We start from the raw sequence: 19551 nt of genomic DNA, 5'->3' as shown, positions 1-19551 counted from the left end.
TTTGGCTATGAATCTGGTCATCTTACCTTGTACATTGGTTAGCGATCAGTATCACCATGTGATTCTTGTTATCAAACTGCATATACTAAATCAACTGCTCGTAGTTATGATCATTTATAAGATGCATGTATGATTGGAGGTCATTTATATTCTTTAGAATTTATGTTGAGAACATGGAGGCATTTTTGATGATTAATAAATTAAATGATTAAGACTCCTATGTTTGTTTTATAGTTTTGTTTTGTTTTGCTTTTTGTAATCAATTGACTGAATCAAGCCGGTATTTGGCTGACATCTGTTCCCTATGCAAAGAAGGTACGACATTTTCAAATACAATATTGGAGGGATCATAAAGCCGTGTGTATATAAATATAAAAGATTAATTTTTGTTCGCTTTCTCCGAAGGATTAATCCTAGCTAGTTGCATGCTATAGATTAATTTTTGTTTGCTTTTTCCCAAGGATTAATCCTAGTTGCATGTTATTTCTGTTAATATTACTAATTAAGGATATAGTTGTTACATAATAATCGGTTAGTTTAGTCTTTCAAACATGATTTGTGTTGGAAAGTAAACTTAATTTAGATAGGGAGTTGGGTACGTACCTATCCATTGGTATCTTAGTACTTAATACATTGCACTGCTGTAAGATCATGGCGACCAGTTCTGAATTTAATTCATCTGGGATCTCGTTATGACTGCGTTATTCATAGCACAGCATCTCATACTATAGTATTAACGGCACTCGAATACATTAATTGCTGCCTTTGCCTCAGGGCGTAGTGCAGTGCCTTCTGTCAATGAATGAAAGGTAGTGATCTGTAGTATGAGTTTCTCCGGTATCTAAGTAATATAAGATATATAGTTCATGACATGGATTTTAATTAACACATATTGATCCTTGAAGAAGTCTATAGGTTGATACAGTCACTTCAACACTCAAATCTACACATTTTCCTTTATTTTTCAATAGAAATATATCATATAAGTTGCATGTTTATTCATGGATATATGGTAAGTAGATTCACAGCTGAAAAATGGGTGGGTTCATGAGAGACAGAAGGCAAAGAGTGAAGTTCCACCTGTGAATGAAAGCAATGTTCCAATGTTGACACTGTATCCACTCCCAACATAAATGCATCCGCTACTCACCGAGGCGCCTCCATACACAGAGGCTCCAGTGTTGTGTGACCAAAGGATTCTTCCAGAGGTGGCTTCCATTGCGTACATTGGCCCTGTTGGATGTGTTGATCCAGCAAAGAGGACACCGTTAGCGATGGTCACTGGACCACTGGAGGTGGCATTGCTGGGATTGGCTGTGGACCATAGGATTTCGCCAGTGTTAGCATCCATTGCCACCCATCCGCCGGCGGTTGTGATTGCGTCGGATGGTTTGAGAGTGAAGTTCTTGCCATTGCTATTGACAATGTTGGTGTAGACCCTCTTGCCGTCCGTGGCTGCCCCCCAGGTGCCTCCTCCGGTAAGGCCACCAGGTCCAGCCTCCTGCATCAAAAGTACTTTTTGGTTAGCCAATTCCACATAAGAAATTGGCACCCTTTAGGGGAATATGTAGACTTACAGTGGACCAAACGAGGCTGCCATCATATCGATCTAAAGCCCATGCAAAACCACTTTTCTGAACAGCCACTACAATATCTAGCATGGTTCCATTGAGATATATGCTCAGCATCATTGGTGCCTCCCCAAAATCAGCGTCTGGGTTAGGCCCAGATGGGCAATTTGGAGTCGAAAGATTGCTACATGCGAGGAACCACACGTCGTAGCCTCCCAGTTGCCTGTACCACTTGATCTTGCCGGAGTCTAAATCAAATGCCAAGATGGAATTGGAGTGGTTATCAGGCTCAATGCATTGGTCAGGTTGAGTGGGGACAGTCTGATTATTCTGCTGTTCCTGGCATTCCTGAATATTCAAAGGAGCTGAATATAGGTTACCAGTGGAAACATAAACAGGATTTCTCTGGACATCTATGGAAGGGCTGCTTCAAGATGGCTGCACCCGCATACTCTCCTCTCTCGCCGTGATTGTCCGGCAAAGTGAATGTCTGCCACAAAATGGCACCAGTTTTGATGTCTAATTTGGAGAGGCTACCCCGGAAGATGCAGCATTGCTCAATGCCAAGAAGTTCTTCTAGTGATGATGTTCCAACATAGAAGCTCCTGTACATGTAAAAAGATGATTCGGTATCAGCCCACAAATACATATAACACAGCTGATCACTTCAAGTGAACTAATTAATTTTCGTTTTCTACTAGGTAGAACTAATCAAACACTTGCTAGTGGCTGCAATCATTTCTGTATAACAACTCATAGCTGTGTTTCAATGTCATACAAGGGAGAATTAGTCATATAATCCTGCATACCTTGCCGCTGAAAAATTTAAAATAATACAGCTCGATTAACTATAAAAGGTCAATGTGTAGCCAGTTAACATTAGTAACAAATCCAGTTGCGTTAAGGCCAGTTAAATTCTGCAGGTTCTGCTTCCATACAAGAGATCCATCTGATGCTTTAACCGCATAGAGGTATCCATTCCAGCTTGGAAAGTAAAGGGTACCGTTGAAGATTGCTGGTGTAGCAGTTATGTCTTTCCCTGCATAGAATTCCCACTTCAAACGAAGCTTGGAAGTGGTTTCAGGGCTGATTTCGGTTTCAGTACTGGCGTATCTTCTGTTATACAAGTCTCCTCCATGGTTTAACCTGTCTGCTGGATCTTTGTGAGAGTCCTTCTGGCTCATACTATCCCACTGGAAACAAACACCAAAATCAAATTGTAATTTAGTGAATTGAGGCCAAAAGAAAGGAGAAATCGAGAGAGACACACCAGAATCTGCTTTAGATGTGATGATGAGTAGTCAAAACATGCATAGAAAAAGGGCAAAAGGATTGCATTGATGAGGCTCCAAGGAGGTGGAGTTTGTCTCACAAGTTTTCAGATCAGTCTTGTCCTTATGTATATTGTATCTCATATATATGATTTATATAATCTGCATTTGCGTATTCTCATCTTTCATTTTCACACCTTTTTTGGCTATGAATCGGTACATCTTACCTTATACATTGCTTAATGATCAGTATCACTATGTCATTTTTGTTATTAAAATAAGACTTCTATGTTTTTTTGCCTTCTTTAATTAATAGACTGGATCAAGCCGCCATTTGGTTTACATCTGTTGCCCTATGCAAGAAGTAAGGTACTAATTTTTCAAATACAATATTAATCGGAGGAATGGATCATGAAGGTGTATATGTATATGGAAGACTAATTGTTGTTTGCTTGTAATTCTGAAGGATTCATCCTGGCTGAAAGTTTGTTTTGTTAATATTACTAATTAAGAATATAGTGACAATAATTAGCTTAGTTTTTCAAACATGATTCGAAGGTATCATTTGCTTATGACAATATTTGTGATTCCCATCAGCCAAAAGCATGTGGGTTTGACCAAACAGCCCCAACTGCCTCAACTAATATGAAGCCAGGGAAATCACAAACTCATTTTGGGTCTTTCGTTGTCCAAGGATTATAGGAGGGAGTAACCATCCTGGGGCTCACACACCATTCCGTTGTCCTCTCTTGAGCTCTCATTCCTCCACTTCTGGGGTTTATAATTAGTTGTGTTTGCCGTTGCTGGTAGCTAACTTTTTTGTAGTTTAATTCAAGTGGTCACTGATATGAGTTACCACGTAAGGATCATTAGTTTCCGGGACCCTTTTTCATCCTTATAAAGGTTATAATGAAGCCTAATTAATTAACCTTCATACTCATCTTGGGTCATGTTTTGAGCCCTCATTTCCTTCCTCCTCTCCAAACTCTATCTCTCCCCTTGCGAACAACATGTTTCAACGTCGTCCTATATGCATTGTTATCTTATCTAAATTATTATTATTTTGTTGCTTCTTTCTTTTGTTCAACAAATTATATATATATATATATATATAGTTATGTTTATTCAAAGTCAAATTAGCAGATAAGTACTGCTGAACACTGCCTTGAAGAAGTCTATAGGTTGATGCAATCACTTCAACACTCAAATCCAATACTGAAGAAGTTCAAATATAACATGATACACTTCCCTTTATTTTCACTAGAAATATATGATATAAGGTGTTTATTCATGGATATATGGTAGTTCCACACCTGAAAGATGCCTGGGTTTAAGCCACACAGAAGGCAAAGAGTGAGGTTCCACTTGTGAATGGAAAAAATGATCCAATGTTCACGTGATATCCACTCCCAACATAAATGCATCCGCTAGTCACTGAGGCGCCTCCAAACACAGTGGCTCCAGTGTTGTGTGACCAAAGGATTTTTCCAGAGGCTGCGTCCATGGCGTATACTGGTCCTGTTGCATGTGTCGATCCAGCAAAGAGGACACCATTAGCAATGGTCACTGGACCATTGGAGGTGGCATTGCTAGGATTAGCCGTGGACCATAGGATTTTGCCAGTACCGGCCTCCATTGCCACCCATCCACCAGCAGTTGTGTTTTTCTCATATGGTTTGAGGGTGAAGTTCTTACTGTCGCTATTGACAATGTTGGTGTATACCCTAATGCCGTCAGTGGCTGCCCCCCAGGTGCCTCCTCCAGAAAGGCCACCAGGTCCGGCTTCCTGCATCATAACCTTTTGGTTAGCCCAAGTTCATGCGACCCTGCCTTCTACATAACACCTTAAAATTGGCATACTTTGAACCACCACAATTTTGAATCCTTTGGTATTTGCTTAAGGTCATACTTGACCCAAAAGTTTTAAGCTCCACTACCATGTTAAGCTATCAATTAACTCAAAAGCTTAAACAAAAAGCTCTAATAGAAACAATGTGTATCAGGTGAAGATGGGACTTACAGTGGCCCAGACGAGGCTGCCATTGTTGCGGTCTAGTGCCCACGCAAACCCACTTTTCTGAACCGCAGTGACAATATCTCGCATGGTTCCATTGACATATATGCTCAGCATCATTGGTGCCTCCCCAAAGTCAGCATCTGGGTTAGGACCAGGTGGGCAATTAGGGGTGGATAGATTGTTACATGCTAAGAACCACACATCGTAGCCTCCTAGTTGCCTGTACCACTTGATCTTGCCGGAGTCTAAATCAAAAGCAAGATGGAATTGGAGTGGTTATCAGGCTCAATGCATTGGTCAGGTTGAGTAGGGACAGTCTGATTATTCTGCTGTTCCTGGCATTCACGAATACTTAGAGGAGCTGAATATAGGTTACCAGTGGCAACATATACAAGATTTCTTCGGACATCTATGGAAGGGCTACTTCCCCAGATAGCTGCTCCAGCATACTCCCCTCTCTCGCCATGATTATCCGGCGAAGTGAAGGTCTGCCACAATAGAGCACCGGTTTTGATGTCTAATTTAGAGAGGCTACCACGGAAAATGCAGCATTGTTCAATGCTGAGGCCTTCTTCTAGTGAAGATGTTCCAACATAGAAGCTCCTGTACATAAACAAATGTTACTGAATTTCATAATTATGTTATTGTATATACGATCATGCAATCCCCTCTTACAACAGCAGCCCACAAATTTTACATTTTCCATAACCATAAAAACTCTTTTTTTTTTTCAACCATCCACCTAGGCAATATTCCAATCAACAACTCTTAAAGATTTTTTTTTTTTTTCAGTTTGAAAAATGGAGTAATTACTTGTGTACCCAAATAAAGTTAATAAATTACTATAATGCAGATGTGAACTGCAGGCTTAGAATGCAAACTAGGCTTGACTTTTGACTCAGAATTTGAACTTTAATTAAGTGTACACAATCATAAACATATCATCAGAGACTAGTGATTTTAATGGATCCATGTTACTGACACTTCATGAAGATATCCATATCCAAACTAGTCATGTTACTGTTCTGTTTTTGGGGTAGGTACGTAACTAGGTGAAATTAATTTAGACACCTGCCTAACCTCTTCTGTACAACCCATATTGTGTTTCAGAGTCATGCAAGGGAGGATTAATCAGATAATCCTCATGCTTTGATGCTGAAAAATCTCAAAGAACTACAACTTGATTAACCACAAAAAGTCAGTGTCTAGCCATATGCTGATTAAACATATGCCAGCAATGCAGTTGACAAATTTATTGTGTTTATCTTCGTGCAAACGATCAATCTATATATATACATTATGACATAAATTTCTTAAGTTGGTATAGACCGACCATACTTTTCATATAGGCCATTGACTTTGCCTTTCATGAGTACCACACACTATATATATATTGGTATCCTGAAACCCAAGAAGGGATGTATGTTGACTTTCATCAATATATGTAGAGAAAAGACTAACTTATAAATTAACATATTAAGTATAAATGGCTTAAAATTTGTTTGAATCTCAAAATAAATGAATTGAGAATTTGAGAGAGGAAAAGGAAATGATAAAATAAAATTATTGAAAGCAAGGTCCTATGTCAATTTATTTTCACTCTTCTTCCTTCTATCCATTAATTGTTAATTAAGAAGATGCAAAGAGGGCATGAGAGTTGCTTACCCCATGTGAAAGGTTCCAGACATGGTAACAACACCTGCAGGATTGCTATCAAGCTGAGTGGACCACACAAGCCTTCCTGTGGCTTGCTTCACCGCAATGACAACAGCAGGTCCATAGATTCCAATAATAAGCATGTCACCGGCTATTGTTGGAGTTGCTCTAGACACTGTCCAGTTGACATTATTAACGAATCCAGTTGCATTAAGACCAGTTAGCTTCTGCAGGTTCTGCTTCCATACAAGTGATTCATCTGATGCTTTAACCGCGTAGAGGTACCCATTCCAGCTTGGGAAGTAAAGGGTACCATTGAAGATTGCTGGTGTAGCAGTTATGTCTTTCCCTGCATAGAATTCCCACTTCAAACGAAGCTTGGAAGCAGTTTCAGGGCTGATTTTGGTTTCGGTGCTGGCATATCTTCTGTTATACAAATCTCCTCCATGGTTTAACCATTCTGCTGGTTCTTTCTGTGAGAACTTGTCTCTCATACTATCCCACTGGAACCAAATTAAAAAACGGAAATCAAGTTTAAATTAGTGCACGCCTCGACATCAAAACAAAAAATAGATTGTAAGAGCTAGTACTTACTCTCGAATCTGCACAAGCTGTGATGGTAAGTAGACAAAGCATACATAGAAAAAGCACAAAGGGATTGTTGTAGAATCCATGGGGCGCCATGGAAATGGAATTAACTTGAGTAATCTCAAGAGATTTAAGACTCTTCTTCATTCATGTATCTTATATAAAGAAGTTGGAAGGCTTCTAAAAGTCTCATGTTTGACTGCACTACAATGTATGTATATAGACATGCATTCACTGATTTGAAGGATTGCTAACACCAAAAATTTCTAGCCTTATCTTAAAAAATGTTCCAGGTCAATGACAGTAGAATTTGCAATGATATGTTATCCCATCAAACTAAGTTTTGTTAACTCGTATGGCAACTCTAATACTTCTCAAATTCAATCGTGATTCTTTTGTTTGCTTGTTCCTAAAGATTAATCCTAGTTGCGTATAAATAAGTTCTGTTGACTATTATTAATCAATAATATCATTTGAGTCTGATACCTGTCACATAATTCTAACAAAGATTATTGTAGAAAGATGTACGCATTGCTAATCAGTTTATTAATCTTTCAAACATGATTTGAAGATTACTTTTGCTTGTGGCATTTACTATTCCTATTAGCCTAAATCATGGTTTTGACCAAACTACCGGCTGCCAACATCCTCAAATCACACGCAACCTTGCCCTCTTTGCATTCAGACATCCTCCTGAGAAGAGGGTTTAGATCTCATTTCAATGTCCCGTTTCTATTTGTTGGTGTATTTTATGATTCATCAATATTGATGCTTTGGGTTTTGCCTGCTTTTTGGTGGCAAAAATAAGCTAGAAATGAGATAATTAAATTAAATGGAATGTATGAACTCAAGGAGATTTCACTGTGAATGTCTCACTAATTGGTGTGCAAGTATTGTCATGGTTGTTCAAAAGATTTTTCTTGCTTTGTAACATTTCCATCTCTTGTACTTAAAATCTCTTCTCACACATAGATCCACATAATCGATACCCTCTGGATGTATGTGAAAAGCAAGTGCTAGTTTCAGCAATATATGTATGTAGCAATCGCCATCACTTCATCAACCGCTGAAATTCAATAGCCAAGGTCCCGGATACATAATACACTTTATTTTCTATGGAAATTATAAGATAAGGTGCTTGCTCTTGGAAATAAATGATAGTTTCACATTCCCCAGATCATAGTGCCCAGTTTCATGAGACACAGAAGGCAAACAATGAGGTTCCAGCACTAAAGGTTGGTATCAAAATGTATCCACTGCCGATATAAATGCAACCATTACTCACTGAGACACCTCCATACACAGAGGCACCCGTGTTATATGACCATAGAATTTTTCCAGACTCGACTTCCATTGCATATACTGGCCCATGTGGGTGCGTTGATTCAGCAAAAAGGACACCATTAGCCACAGTCACCGGGCCGCTGGACATGGCATTACTAGGATTGGCCGTGGACCATAGGATTTTGCCATTGTCGGCATCCATGGCCACCCATCCACTAGCAGTTGTGATGTGTTTGGACGGTAAGAGAGTGAAGTTCTTTCCAGCACTATTAGCAATGTTGGTGTAGACCCTCTTTCCATCTGTGGCTGCCCCCCAAGTGCCTCCTCCCATTAGGCCACCAGGTCCAGCCCCTCCTGCAAGTCAAAGCCTTTATGGTTAAGCGGAAACCAAGAATTCTCCATACCAAAGAGAACTTACTGTGCACTAGGCCAGGCTGCCATTATCGCGATCTAAAGCCCATGCAAAACCGCTTTTCTGAACTGCAACAACAATATCTCGGATGGTTCCGTTCAAATATACGCTCAGCATCACTGGTGCTTCCCAAAATCAGCATCTGGGTTGGGGCCTGGAGGGCAATTGGGGGTTGAAAGATTGGTACATGCTAAGAGCCATACATCATAGCTCCCCAGCTGCCTATACCACTTGACATCTCCTGTGTCCAAATCAAATGCCAAGATTGAATCCGAGTGGTTTTCAGGCTCAACGAATTGGTCAGGCTCAGTAGGGACAGTCTGGTTATTTTCCATTTCCTGGCACTTACGTACATGCAAAGGAGCTGAATATAGGTTCCCAGTGGCAACATACACAAGGTTCCTTGGACATCAATGGAAGGGCTGCTTCCCCTGATAGCTGCCCCCGCATACTCTCCCATTCCTCCACCATTGTCTGGCAATGTCAAGGTCTTCCACAATATGCACCTGATTTCGTGTCTGATTTGCAGAGGCTACCCCGGAATGTGCAGCAGTGCTCCTGGTCAGAAGCTTCTTCTAGTGAATATGTCCCAACATAGAAATCCCTAAAGAAAAATAATAATGCATATTAGACTCAATAGTGCTTTTTTCCTGATAACATTTCTCTAAAACTTAGCAAGATATACATTGTTGGCCTATTACTTAAACGGTATTTTAAAAATGGTATCAGAGCAACATCCTAAAGTTTTTGTAGTTCAACTATTCAGCCCTAAAATTTTCATTTCAACTTGTACCATCAGTTCAGAAAAATATGTTCATATTTCAACCAGTTTCCTCATTGTTATCTTAAGCCTAAACTATAATTTGATTAATTGTTCCTTTCCTTTATACAACAGGTCATACAAGAAATTGTGTTTCAAAGTCTAATAAGCTGCTGATAAACACTACCTGCTATATATATGAAAAGATTAATCTAACTTAATCACAAAGTCAATGGCTGAATTTATGTATACCCATTGCCCAAAATGTAGTTTCTTAATGTTGACCAACTGATATGACATGATCAAGGCTTGGTATATGGTAAACTTACCCGTTATAAAAAGTTCCCGACACGGCAACAAGACTTGCAGGATGATTATCCAGCCTAGTAGACCACCCCAGAATCCCTGTTGCTCGTTTAACACCAATGACAACACAAGGTCCATAGATTCCAATAATCAGCAGCTCACCCGCGATGGTCGGAGTTGATCTTGAAACAGTCCCGTTCAAATTAGCAAGGACCCCAGTTGCATTAAGGCCAGTTAACTCCTGCTAGTTCTTCTTCCATACAAGAGATCCATCCGAATTAATTTAATAAGAGAAATTAATATATTTTTATTTGTCAGATGCTGGGTATCTTCAATTTGCTGGGACAAAAACACTCAGCCCAGGAGTTAATTTATTCTGGGCTTGAGCCCCAACTGTGCCAGCCCTCATGATGTCTAGTTGGGCCCATGAGAATCGGACCTATAAACTTTATATTTTTCATAATCTTGTAAAGGGGAACAAAAAGAACATATGATAGAAAATAATCAAAAAAATTATTCAATTAAGAAATCTGGAAAGTTGATGGGCAGAACATTGGATACTTACACTGAAAGAGGGAAAGTGATGAGAGTGCGATTGGGATGTGTTTGGGTATCTCAAGTTACATGAAAAAAATCAACACCCAGAAGCATGTCACATGAGCAAGTGGATGCAAAGGCACATGACCCTCATGTTGCAACTGATAAGTTACTCAATTGTTCATTGAAAATAGATAAAGTCACACCTTAGAAGTGGTGGGTTTCTTTTTTCCTTTCTTTTCTTTTTTCTTTCCCACCGCTCCATTTTTTTTCTTTTTGCTTATTTGGCCCTCATAATCGAAAAATAAAATGAGAGAAAAAGAAGATGAAAATGAGAGACATCAACTAAAAAGGAAAAGTTAAACATTATTATCTTGATATAAAACAACATTACTTTAATTTATTATTACAGATCATCCAAAAAAATTCCTCCCTTAAGACAAAGCATATAATAGTTTTTTAATTTTAAAAAAAATATCATTATTGGTCCCACTATCAGAAAATGCCTAGTGAAGAATCTTGGCAGTCCAAGTGCACCTTGCTAAGTCTAGACAACTGGCTCATGCTTTCAGATTTCACCATCTCCCTCCATTTGGACTTTTGCAATAATTCCTCCGTTCAATACTAATCTCAATTTTCTTCCTCTGACTAACTTTGATATACCTATATATAAGCCCCTTGGGCATTCAGCAAGCTTCCAAGAAGAGGCTTTGGATCTCATTTTGATGGCCAATATCTCTGTTTTTGTTTGCTTCATCACACTTGTCTTTTGTTTTGCCACTGGTTCGGTGGCAAAAAAGGAAGATGGTGGAATATATGAGCTCAGGAAAGGAGATTTCTCAGCGAAGTTCACCAAGTGGGGTGCAGCCATTGTTTCAGTTGTTCTTCCTGACAAAAATGGTCTGTTCATTTTGGCTTCTTCACTTTCTGTTATTCTGTTTGTTTGGGGTTTTTAAGATTTTCTCAACAACTTTCTTTTCTTTTCCAGGGAAGTTGGCTGATGTTGTTCTTGGGTATGATTCAACTAAGGAGTACAAGGTGTGAAATTTTTTCTGTTTGCAATGTTTTCTTCTTCTTCTTCTTGCTATCTCTCTGAGTGGATTTGTGTGATAAAGGGAGCTCTGGTTTCAGCATTGGATAAGGGGCATTTTGGCATTTCAGAAGGGTATTTGCTAAAAGTCTGACTGCCCCATTTGATGAAATGTTAGGTTTAGTACAAAAGCTCCTTTACTTTCTCTGCAATTTGTAAAATTTTCCTTTCATTTTGTGTTCTTGCCCTTTGAACTAGTTCTATGATAGAACAAGCTTTCATATTGAACATTATCTGTGGTGGATCTTCATAAGTTAGTCATCCATAGATCAGTATCTGTAAATATTCTAGATTTTCATTCAAATTGTTTTAGGGTTTTGTTTGAATCTGGGAAAAAGACCCCATTCAATGAAATTTAGTATAAGGGTATCTTCACTGATGTTTTACCTAGTTTATATACTGCAATTAACCCAAAAAAAAAAGGGACGGCTTGATAGCTTAATATTTTCCATTTTGTCCCACACTCTATGTCCACTTCTCCCAGTCATATTTTCTATCGACTCTCACACAAGAAAACCAAGTCGATGGCGTGGAAGATTGTAGCATGCTTATCTGGTCCTTGTCTTTATCTGGTGGCACTCAAAAGTCTTCTTGTTGACTGAAAATGTCTCACCTCCCCTTAAAGAAATTTGCCATTGACAGCAACAACTGATCTGGACATGTGGAATATGCTTATATGAAGCCGACCCCAATCCCTTTTTTATGCTTGACTCGATTGTTGGAGTGCAATAATGCCTCTCTTCAACCCGAGAATGGGTTGCCTAAATGATACTAATATCAAATGCCATAAAAGACTTGATCTACCCTCATTAGATACCATTTTAGATGAAATAGTCAAAGTCTGATCCAAGCTTGACATATAAGTCTTTTTTTGTCTTGGTTAGGATGCTGCATACTGTAGAAAAATTCATAGATAAATTCAATGCCAAATGGTATCGCCCTGTTTTTTTAATCCACTCGGTAGGGTACATTTATTGTAGGAGACAACGAACGCACTTATTTTAACAAATTGCAAATGGGTTTTGTTAACATATTGAATCAAATAGGGCTTATATTAATATTTTTTTCCCCTAGGCTCTTGACTGAGCCCTACGATTTGTGCTTCTGTTCTTGATATTTTGACCAAAATCAATAGTGATTAGTTCACTGAAGGCCGTTCTTCTTATGCATTCATTTGTTTCAGAATGATACAACGAATTTCGGTGCCATTGTTGGACGAGTGGCTAATAGGATTGGAGGCGCACAATTTACATTGAATGGAACCCACTATAAGCTAGTTGCTAATGACGGGAAAAACATGCTTCATGGTACTTTGTTCTTATTCTAACCTAACTGGCAAAATTCTCCAATCAGCCTGGCAAAAGAATAAACATTTTCCTTGATTTATTCCAGCTATTTTGTTTTACTGAATTTTGTTATATGGATACTAGGCGGGCCTAAAGGATTCGGTAAAGTTGCTTGGAGAGTGAGTAAATATGAGAAAGGCGGTCATTCTCCTTACATCATGTTCAGCTATCACAGCTTAGATGGTGAAGAAGGTAAGTGCATCTATATTACGCTCGAATAAATATGATGATAACGTGAGCTATGATAACCAAATTGAATAGCATGTGTTGTGTTGGGCTTCTTAGATAGAGATGTTATCTACACTGAAACTGTATCCAATTGTATGCAGGATTTCCTGGTGACCTCATTGCCACCGTCACATATATGCTTGTTGGTGATTATCAATTGATTGTAACCATGAAAGCCAAAGCTCTAAACAAGGCCACCCCAGTAAACCTCGCTCAGCATGCCTATTGGAACCTGGGTGGTCACACCTCTGGCGATATCCTGTCCAACGAAATCCAGATCTTCGGTTCCCACATCACTCCAGTTGATAAAGAGCTCATCCCCACAGGCAAAATTGTCCCTGTGAAGGGAACACCATATGATTTCCTCAAACCCTGCACCATTGGAAGCAAAATCAACAAGCTCCCTAGTGGCTTTGATATTAACTATGTGCTGGATGATACTGCCCCCAACAAGGTGGGGTTGGCGGCCATGGTGCACCATAAGAAGTCTGGAAGAATGTTGGAGCTCTACACCAATGCACCAGGGCTGCAATTTTACACTTCTAATTCTTTGAAGGACGTGAAGGGGAAGGGTGGATTTGTTTATCAAGCCCATGCGGCCCTGTGTTTGGAGACTCAAGGGTTCCCTGACTCGGTGAATCATCCTAATTTTCCTTCACAGATTGTGACTCCTGGAAAGTCTTACCATCATTCTATGTTGTTCAAGTTTTCAATCAGGGCCTGATCTTTTTCAATTGTAGTGTAAAACCATTAACAAGAAGAAGAGAGAATGTTCTACCTTCATAACTGTCCTGGTGAGTACCCTCCAAAGCAGGTTGCAGAATAAAATAACTTGGGTTGTTTCAATGTATGCAAACTTTGGCCCAAGAAATCATGAATAATTGAGCAGTGGACGCACATCTTGATTCCTGTCATTGTTTTTGTAGTTATTTTGTTTTTACCGGATAATAAGGAACTTGAGTTATGTTGGATGATGTCAAACATGTTATTTTTAGTTAAAAAGTAAAACCACCTGGGATATGACAGCCCAATGAAGCTTAAACTGTAGGACTGGGATCTTCATCAGGCTCAATTGAAGTCTGAAGAAATCGAAACTGCTGCATATCAACGGCCTGTTTGACAGAATTTTAAAAATAATTAGAAAAGAAAATTAAAAACATTGTTCAAAGACTTTCAGGAACAAAATTTTATTTAGATACTTAAATATAAAATAGTTTTTTTTAGGTTATTCACCATGAAACAGTATTACACTTATGTGTAAAGGTTTTGAAAATATCTGTTTATCTTTCCCAGCAAAAAAAAAAAAAAAAATCCATTGAGAAGGTTTTTTATCTTCTCACCTCTGCTGCAATGCAGGGGTGAGATGGAAAAGCCATTATAGTTGGAAGGCGGCAATGGATTTTGTAGTTGGGGTTTTTTTTTTGTTTGGATTCTTCAACCGAATTCAATGAGTCCAACAAATGGCAACTGAATGCAGCATATATGAATAAAAAACAAAGAAACCAAACAAACACATGGATTTCACAACTGTTAAAGAGAAACAGACTTGAAATACTGTGAATTAAAACTTTTGTGACCGAGTCTGCACAATGTGCACATCCCTATATATATATATAAGTCTGTAGGGTTTGCACAGAAGCTAGGACTGAATTAAAGATGGCATCCTTCATTCCTACAGCAGGAGTAGTGGTATGGGTAGTTACCATGATATTATTCTCCCTTGCCAATGCAGTATCATCACCATCATCAACTGATGAGGGAGAGGCTCTGCGCAGCACCGGCTGGTGGAATTCTACTTCTGCTCATTTCACCTGGGATGGTGTAGTTTGTAATGAGCGCGGAAGCGTGACCGAAATACACCTTTCCTATTCAGGAAAAAAATCAGGTGAGCTTAGCAAATTGAAGTTTTCTTCATTTCCCAGCCTGGTTGGGCTCTTCCTTGCTAACTGTGGACTCAATGGTAGCATCCCACACCAAATAGGTACTCTTACTCAACTCACCTATTTTATTCTCCCTCAAAACAATCTTATAGGTGAGCTACCTCTTTCCTTGGCTAACCTCACTCAGTTGAAGTACCTCTTCCTTCATTCTAATTGACTACATGGTTCGATTCCTCCTGAAATTTGGAAAATGAAGAATCTAAATACTTTGTATTTGCATTACAACAACCTTGCTAGTGTCATTGTTGGTCTAAGATTAAACACTTATGCAGAATATATATTTTTGGACTGCTGGAACACATTTTATTGATGAAGAGTGCTGAATTTATACATGAGCTTGTAATTGAAATGACATTAGAATAGCAGAAAATTAAGCTACTAGATGATGAACAACTGCTTCCTATAAAATAGAAACCAAATCTTGACTAAATAAAAATAAGAAAATATTTGGATGTTGCAAATTTTGTGCAAGACTCCAATTGCAATATTTAACTCCAAAATTCAAATTCCAGTAGATACTAAGTCAAAATTCAACACTCCTCCTTGACTTCGTAGATACAAACTCCAAGTCTTGCACGTAGAAACTCAAACCAAACTTCGAAAGGGTTTGCTTCTTTAACGCTTTTGTTGGCAATCTGTTTAGAAAATATACTGCTGTACTTGCAGTTTCAGCCCAAAATTTTTTAGGTAGATCTTTTTCATGCAGAAGGCATCTTGTCATCTCCAAAATCGTTATATTTTTCCTCTCCAAGACTTCATTTTGTTGTGGATTATATCGTGCAATGAGCTGGTGAACATGGCCTGCATTCCCTTTCAAGGATGGCGTCTTTTGAGGTCCACCAACATCAGTATGCACTAAAAGCAGTTTTTGGGTTGCTCTCCAGGATGTTTTCTTTGGAAAGGGAAGTTTAGTTTGCTTCCCATATTGACAAGTAGCACATATAGGAAGATCTTTTTCTAAGTCAGGAAGTCCTTCAACTATATGTAGAGCACAACATCATGATGAAAGTGCCCGAGCCTTCTGTGCTAAAACATTGTTGTGCTATCTTGTTGTAAAACAGCAACATGCTCATCTTCCAGTAAATTCAAGGCAAAACTCTTGCCCTTCATTTTTATGTTGAACACCTCTTTGCCTTCAGTATCCTTGATAATGCAATTCCTATCTTCAAAATAAACTTTAAATTCTTTCTCAACGAGCTGTCCAAAACTCTTGCCCTTCATTTTTATGTTGAACACCTCTTTGCCTTCAACTTAACAAGTGGAAAAATACATTCCCAATTCGAAAATTTGAAAGAAGTAGAATACTTCAATCTCTCCTACAATAAGATCTCTGACGCCATTCCTCATTCTCTTTCTAACTACATGTGGACAAAAATTGATCTATCACACAATCAGTTGGAGGGTCCTATATCTTTTCAATTGCAGTCTAGAGCTTCAGTAGAAGTATTTGGCCACAACAAAGGTCTATGTGGTGAAATCAAAGGTTGGCCACGATGCAATAAAAGACGCCAAATCACACTCATCATTGTTGTTTCTTTATATGCAACCTTGTTGCTTTCAGTTGCAATCCTTGGGGGTTTCTCTTCCATATATGAAGAACCAGAAAAAATCAATTACTCAAGAAACAAAGGTGAAAAATGGAGATTTGTTTTCCATATGAGACTATGATGGTGTGATTGCTTATCAAGACATTATCCAAGCAATTGAGGATTTTAACATCAAATACTGCATAGACACTAGAGGTTATGAGAGTGTTTACAAAGCACAACTGCCATTCAGAAAGGTGAAAGAACTCTCATTTCAAAGAGTTCTTTTGGGAATAAGCCACTTATGACTCTTGATTGATCTCTAAAATCAAAGAAATATTTTTATCACTGTCTTCCAAATTGTGCCCCACAATTTAATAATTTTAATAAAATTTTTATTTTGCATTATTTTTCCTATTGTTTTGCTTATATTGTAAAACTTCACAAAATTTGTGCGTACAATCATAATAAAATACTTTTTTCTTTAAATACCAAAATTTGACATCTCTTCTTCTTTTTTTCATTTTTACTTTATAGTTTCTTATAACTTAACAATTTATAATAATGATGATAATAATAACACAGACATTAATTAATAATACCAATAACAGTAATAGTAATGATAGTCATCATTTTGTAAGAGAGAAATCCTCTTAATTTCTTTTTAAAATTTGAACACACTATTTCTCAAGTTTCCATTCTAATCAATCAAATTTTGTAAGATTTTTATTGACACAATGTATCTATTGTCCAAGGTGTACAATAAGAATGGAAAAAAAAAAAAAACAAAAACAAATTGAATAATTACACAACAATGTGGTGAAGATAATAAATTTCTTGAGTTTATTTTTAAAAATCCTACTTTATTTATTTTCCAAAGTATTTAAATTTTTGTATGAAATAAAATTATTTGATCATGTAGAAGAAGAGCACTAAAAAATATTGGTGGGAGTGTGAAAATAGTATCATCCAACCCAAACACCAAATGACATACAAGTGATGTTTATTGAGTCATATTTTAAAAAAAAAACAATACTATTTTAATTGAATAATTTAGGTGAACTATGAAGACAAGTACGACATTAATGCTCCTCATTTTATTGAAATATAATATATCATTAACACTTTCGAATAAGGATGTAAATATTTGGCATGTTGGTCAAAGCCTAGTATTGCCTATCTAACCTCGATCCAATCCCTTTGGGATTGGACTTGGGCTTATTTTTAAAGTTCGACTATAGCCTATGAGTTGGGCCTCCAGAGTCGACTTCCTGTCCCTGTATCAAGAGTTCAAGGTCTCAAGACCATAATGTCACGAGTCATGGCACAGTCAATTTCGGCCATAATAGTATTTTTTTTTTCTTCTTTTTCTTTTGGTTTTTTTTTTTTTTTTTTTTTCATACTAGGGAGCTGATGATATATTGAACTTTTTTGCATTTATGCATTTTCAAATCTACTTATAAAATTGGCTCCTATATTAAATTGTCGATATTATCCCTAAACATAAGTTTCTTATAAGAAACTTTCAAAAAAAAAAAATTGAACCACCATTTTAAAGTTTATAGGCTTCAAGAGGGGCTAATTTCATTAACAATGCCCTATGAGATTTAGTGTAAATATACTAGGTTGCTATAGATTTTAAATTTTATTAATTAACAACATTATAAATGTATTTTATATATAAAATTTATTTTTTTAGAGAATAAAATTTATTTTTAAGAGAATTGTTAAGCATATCTACTTATTTTATTTTATTTTTTTAATAAAAATCTTTCTAAAAAATATGTTTTATAAATATAATAAATTTATAATATGCTAATCAATAAAATTTGAATCTAATAGTAATTAAATGTATTTACAACAAATCTTAAGAGATCTCAATTAAATTAACTCTAAAAAATAAATATGATTTAAATATGTTTTAAAAAATTTTAAATGAAAAAAATGAATGAACATAAGATAATAAACCCTCCATCATTGATACGGAGGACAAAAATTTAGAAGAAAATTGTTTCATCATTATCAAATAAAAAAAAAACATAAATTTGTTTTAGTCATAATAATTGAAGAAAAAAAAAGGTAAAAGAGAGAAATGGAAGGTGAAAAATGATATAAATTTATTAATTTCATGTACACTTAGTTATTTTTTTAAATTCATAAAAAGTATTAAAATAAGGATATTTTGGCTATTACGTTTTAAAAATAGTATATAAAATAAAATACATTTTAGTCCTTTTGTTTTGAAATGAAAACAACAATGAAATTGTTTTTCAAATATTTCAATTCTAGTATGCCTTCTCCCAATATTTCCAAAAATACATATGTAGAGATAGAGTTTTTATCTCCTATATTAAAAATATTTAAATTAGGAAGGTTTTTTAGATAGGAAATAAAATCAGATTATATGTGATGAATAATGGAATATAAATTGTTTTTTTTATAGTTTTTTATATTTAATGTTTCATTAATTTGAACTCTTAACTAAACATATATATTTAAGTTTATTTTTATTTTTATTATAATAAGTATTAAAGATTATAAATTAATCAATGTAGTAATTTTTAAATTATAAATAATATATATATAATGTTTTTATGTAAATAAAATTTAATATTATCTTTTTATTTTATTTTAAATACGTCTTCCGACTTAAATATTATATTACATTTATATTTGAACTTGTCCTCATTTCATTTGATGATGTCAAATATAAAAAATGAAATATTATTAAAGTTTGAATTATATTTATATTTTTAATTTAAATTTTTTATAATATATAAATTATATATTTATGATGCTACTGGTTTGACATGGTTCAACTATGACTCTAATTTGTGAATCATGGACTGATAATTTTTTTATTTAATAACCGATCTAGTTATAAAAACATTGATTTGATGTATTAAAACAACCTTAATATTTAAAGTAAAAATTAAATAATAAGTTTCAAGTCAACAATCTAACTGAGAATAATTTAAGTTAAAGCTAATTTAAGTCATTAAATAATAAGTATTAAGTT

The 19551-nt window shown here is 36.3% G+C and overlaps 3 protein-coding genes across 3 annotated transcripts; 1 reads left to right on the top strand and 2 right to left on the bottom strand.

The window, feature by feature from the left end:
* Positions 1–999: 999 nt before the first annotated feature.
* On the bottom strand, positions 1000–2171 carry LOC117931245 (desiccation/radiation resistance protein DR_1769-like). Its single transcript, XM_034852175.1, has 2 exons — positions 1578–2171; positions 1000–1501 (listed from the first exon to the last, which is right to left on the bottom strand). The coding sequence occupies exons 1-2, from the start codon at positions 1689–1691 to the stop codon at positions 1046–1048; spliced, it is 570 nt and encodes a 189-aa protein (XP_034708066.1). The 5' UTR covers positions 1692–2171; the 3' UTR covers positions 1000–1045.
* Positions 2172–4020: 1849 nt separating this feature from the next.
* On the bottom strand, positions 4021–7311 carry LOC117929842 (polyvinylalcohol dehydrogenase-like). The gene is made up of 4 exons (XM_034850264.1): positions 7110–7311; positions 6525–7018; positions 4863–5462; positions 4021–4628 (listed from the first exon to the last, which is right to left on the bottom strand). Exons 1-3 carry the CDS (start codon positions 7248–7250, stop codon positions 5105–5107), a joined length of 993 nt encoding a protein of 330 aa, XP_034706155.1. The 5' UTR covers positions 7251–7311; the 3' UTR covers positions 4021–4628; positions 4863–5104.
* Positions 7312–10986: 3675 nt separating this feature from the next.
* On the top strand, positions 10987–14030 carry LOC117931266 (aldose 1-epimerase-like). The gene is made up of 5 exons (XM_034852206.1): positions 10987–11302; positions 11391–11440; positions 12676–12799; positions 12923–13030; positions 13168–14030. The coding sequence occupies exons 1-5, from the start codon at positions 11128–11130 to the stop codon at positions 13788–13790; spliced, it is 1080 nt and encodes a 359-aa protein (XP_034708097.1). The 5' UTR covers positions 10987–11127; the 3' UTR covers positions 13791–14030.
* The last annotated feature ends 5521 nt before the right edge of the window (positions 14031–19551 follow it).

This window comes from Vitis riparia, chromosome 14 (genome assembly GCF_004353265.1).
Source record: "Vitis riparia cultivar Riparia Gloire de Montpellier isolate 1030 chromosome 14, EGFV_Vit.rip_1.0, whole genome shotgun sequence".
Taxonomy (NCBI): Eukaryota; Viridiplantae; Streptophyta; class Magnoliopsida; order Vitales; family Vitaceae; genus Vitis; species Vitis riparia.
The sequence above is the reverse complement of the archived record's forward strand: the minus strand, read 5'-3'. Positions and strand labels throughout refer to the sequence as shown.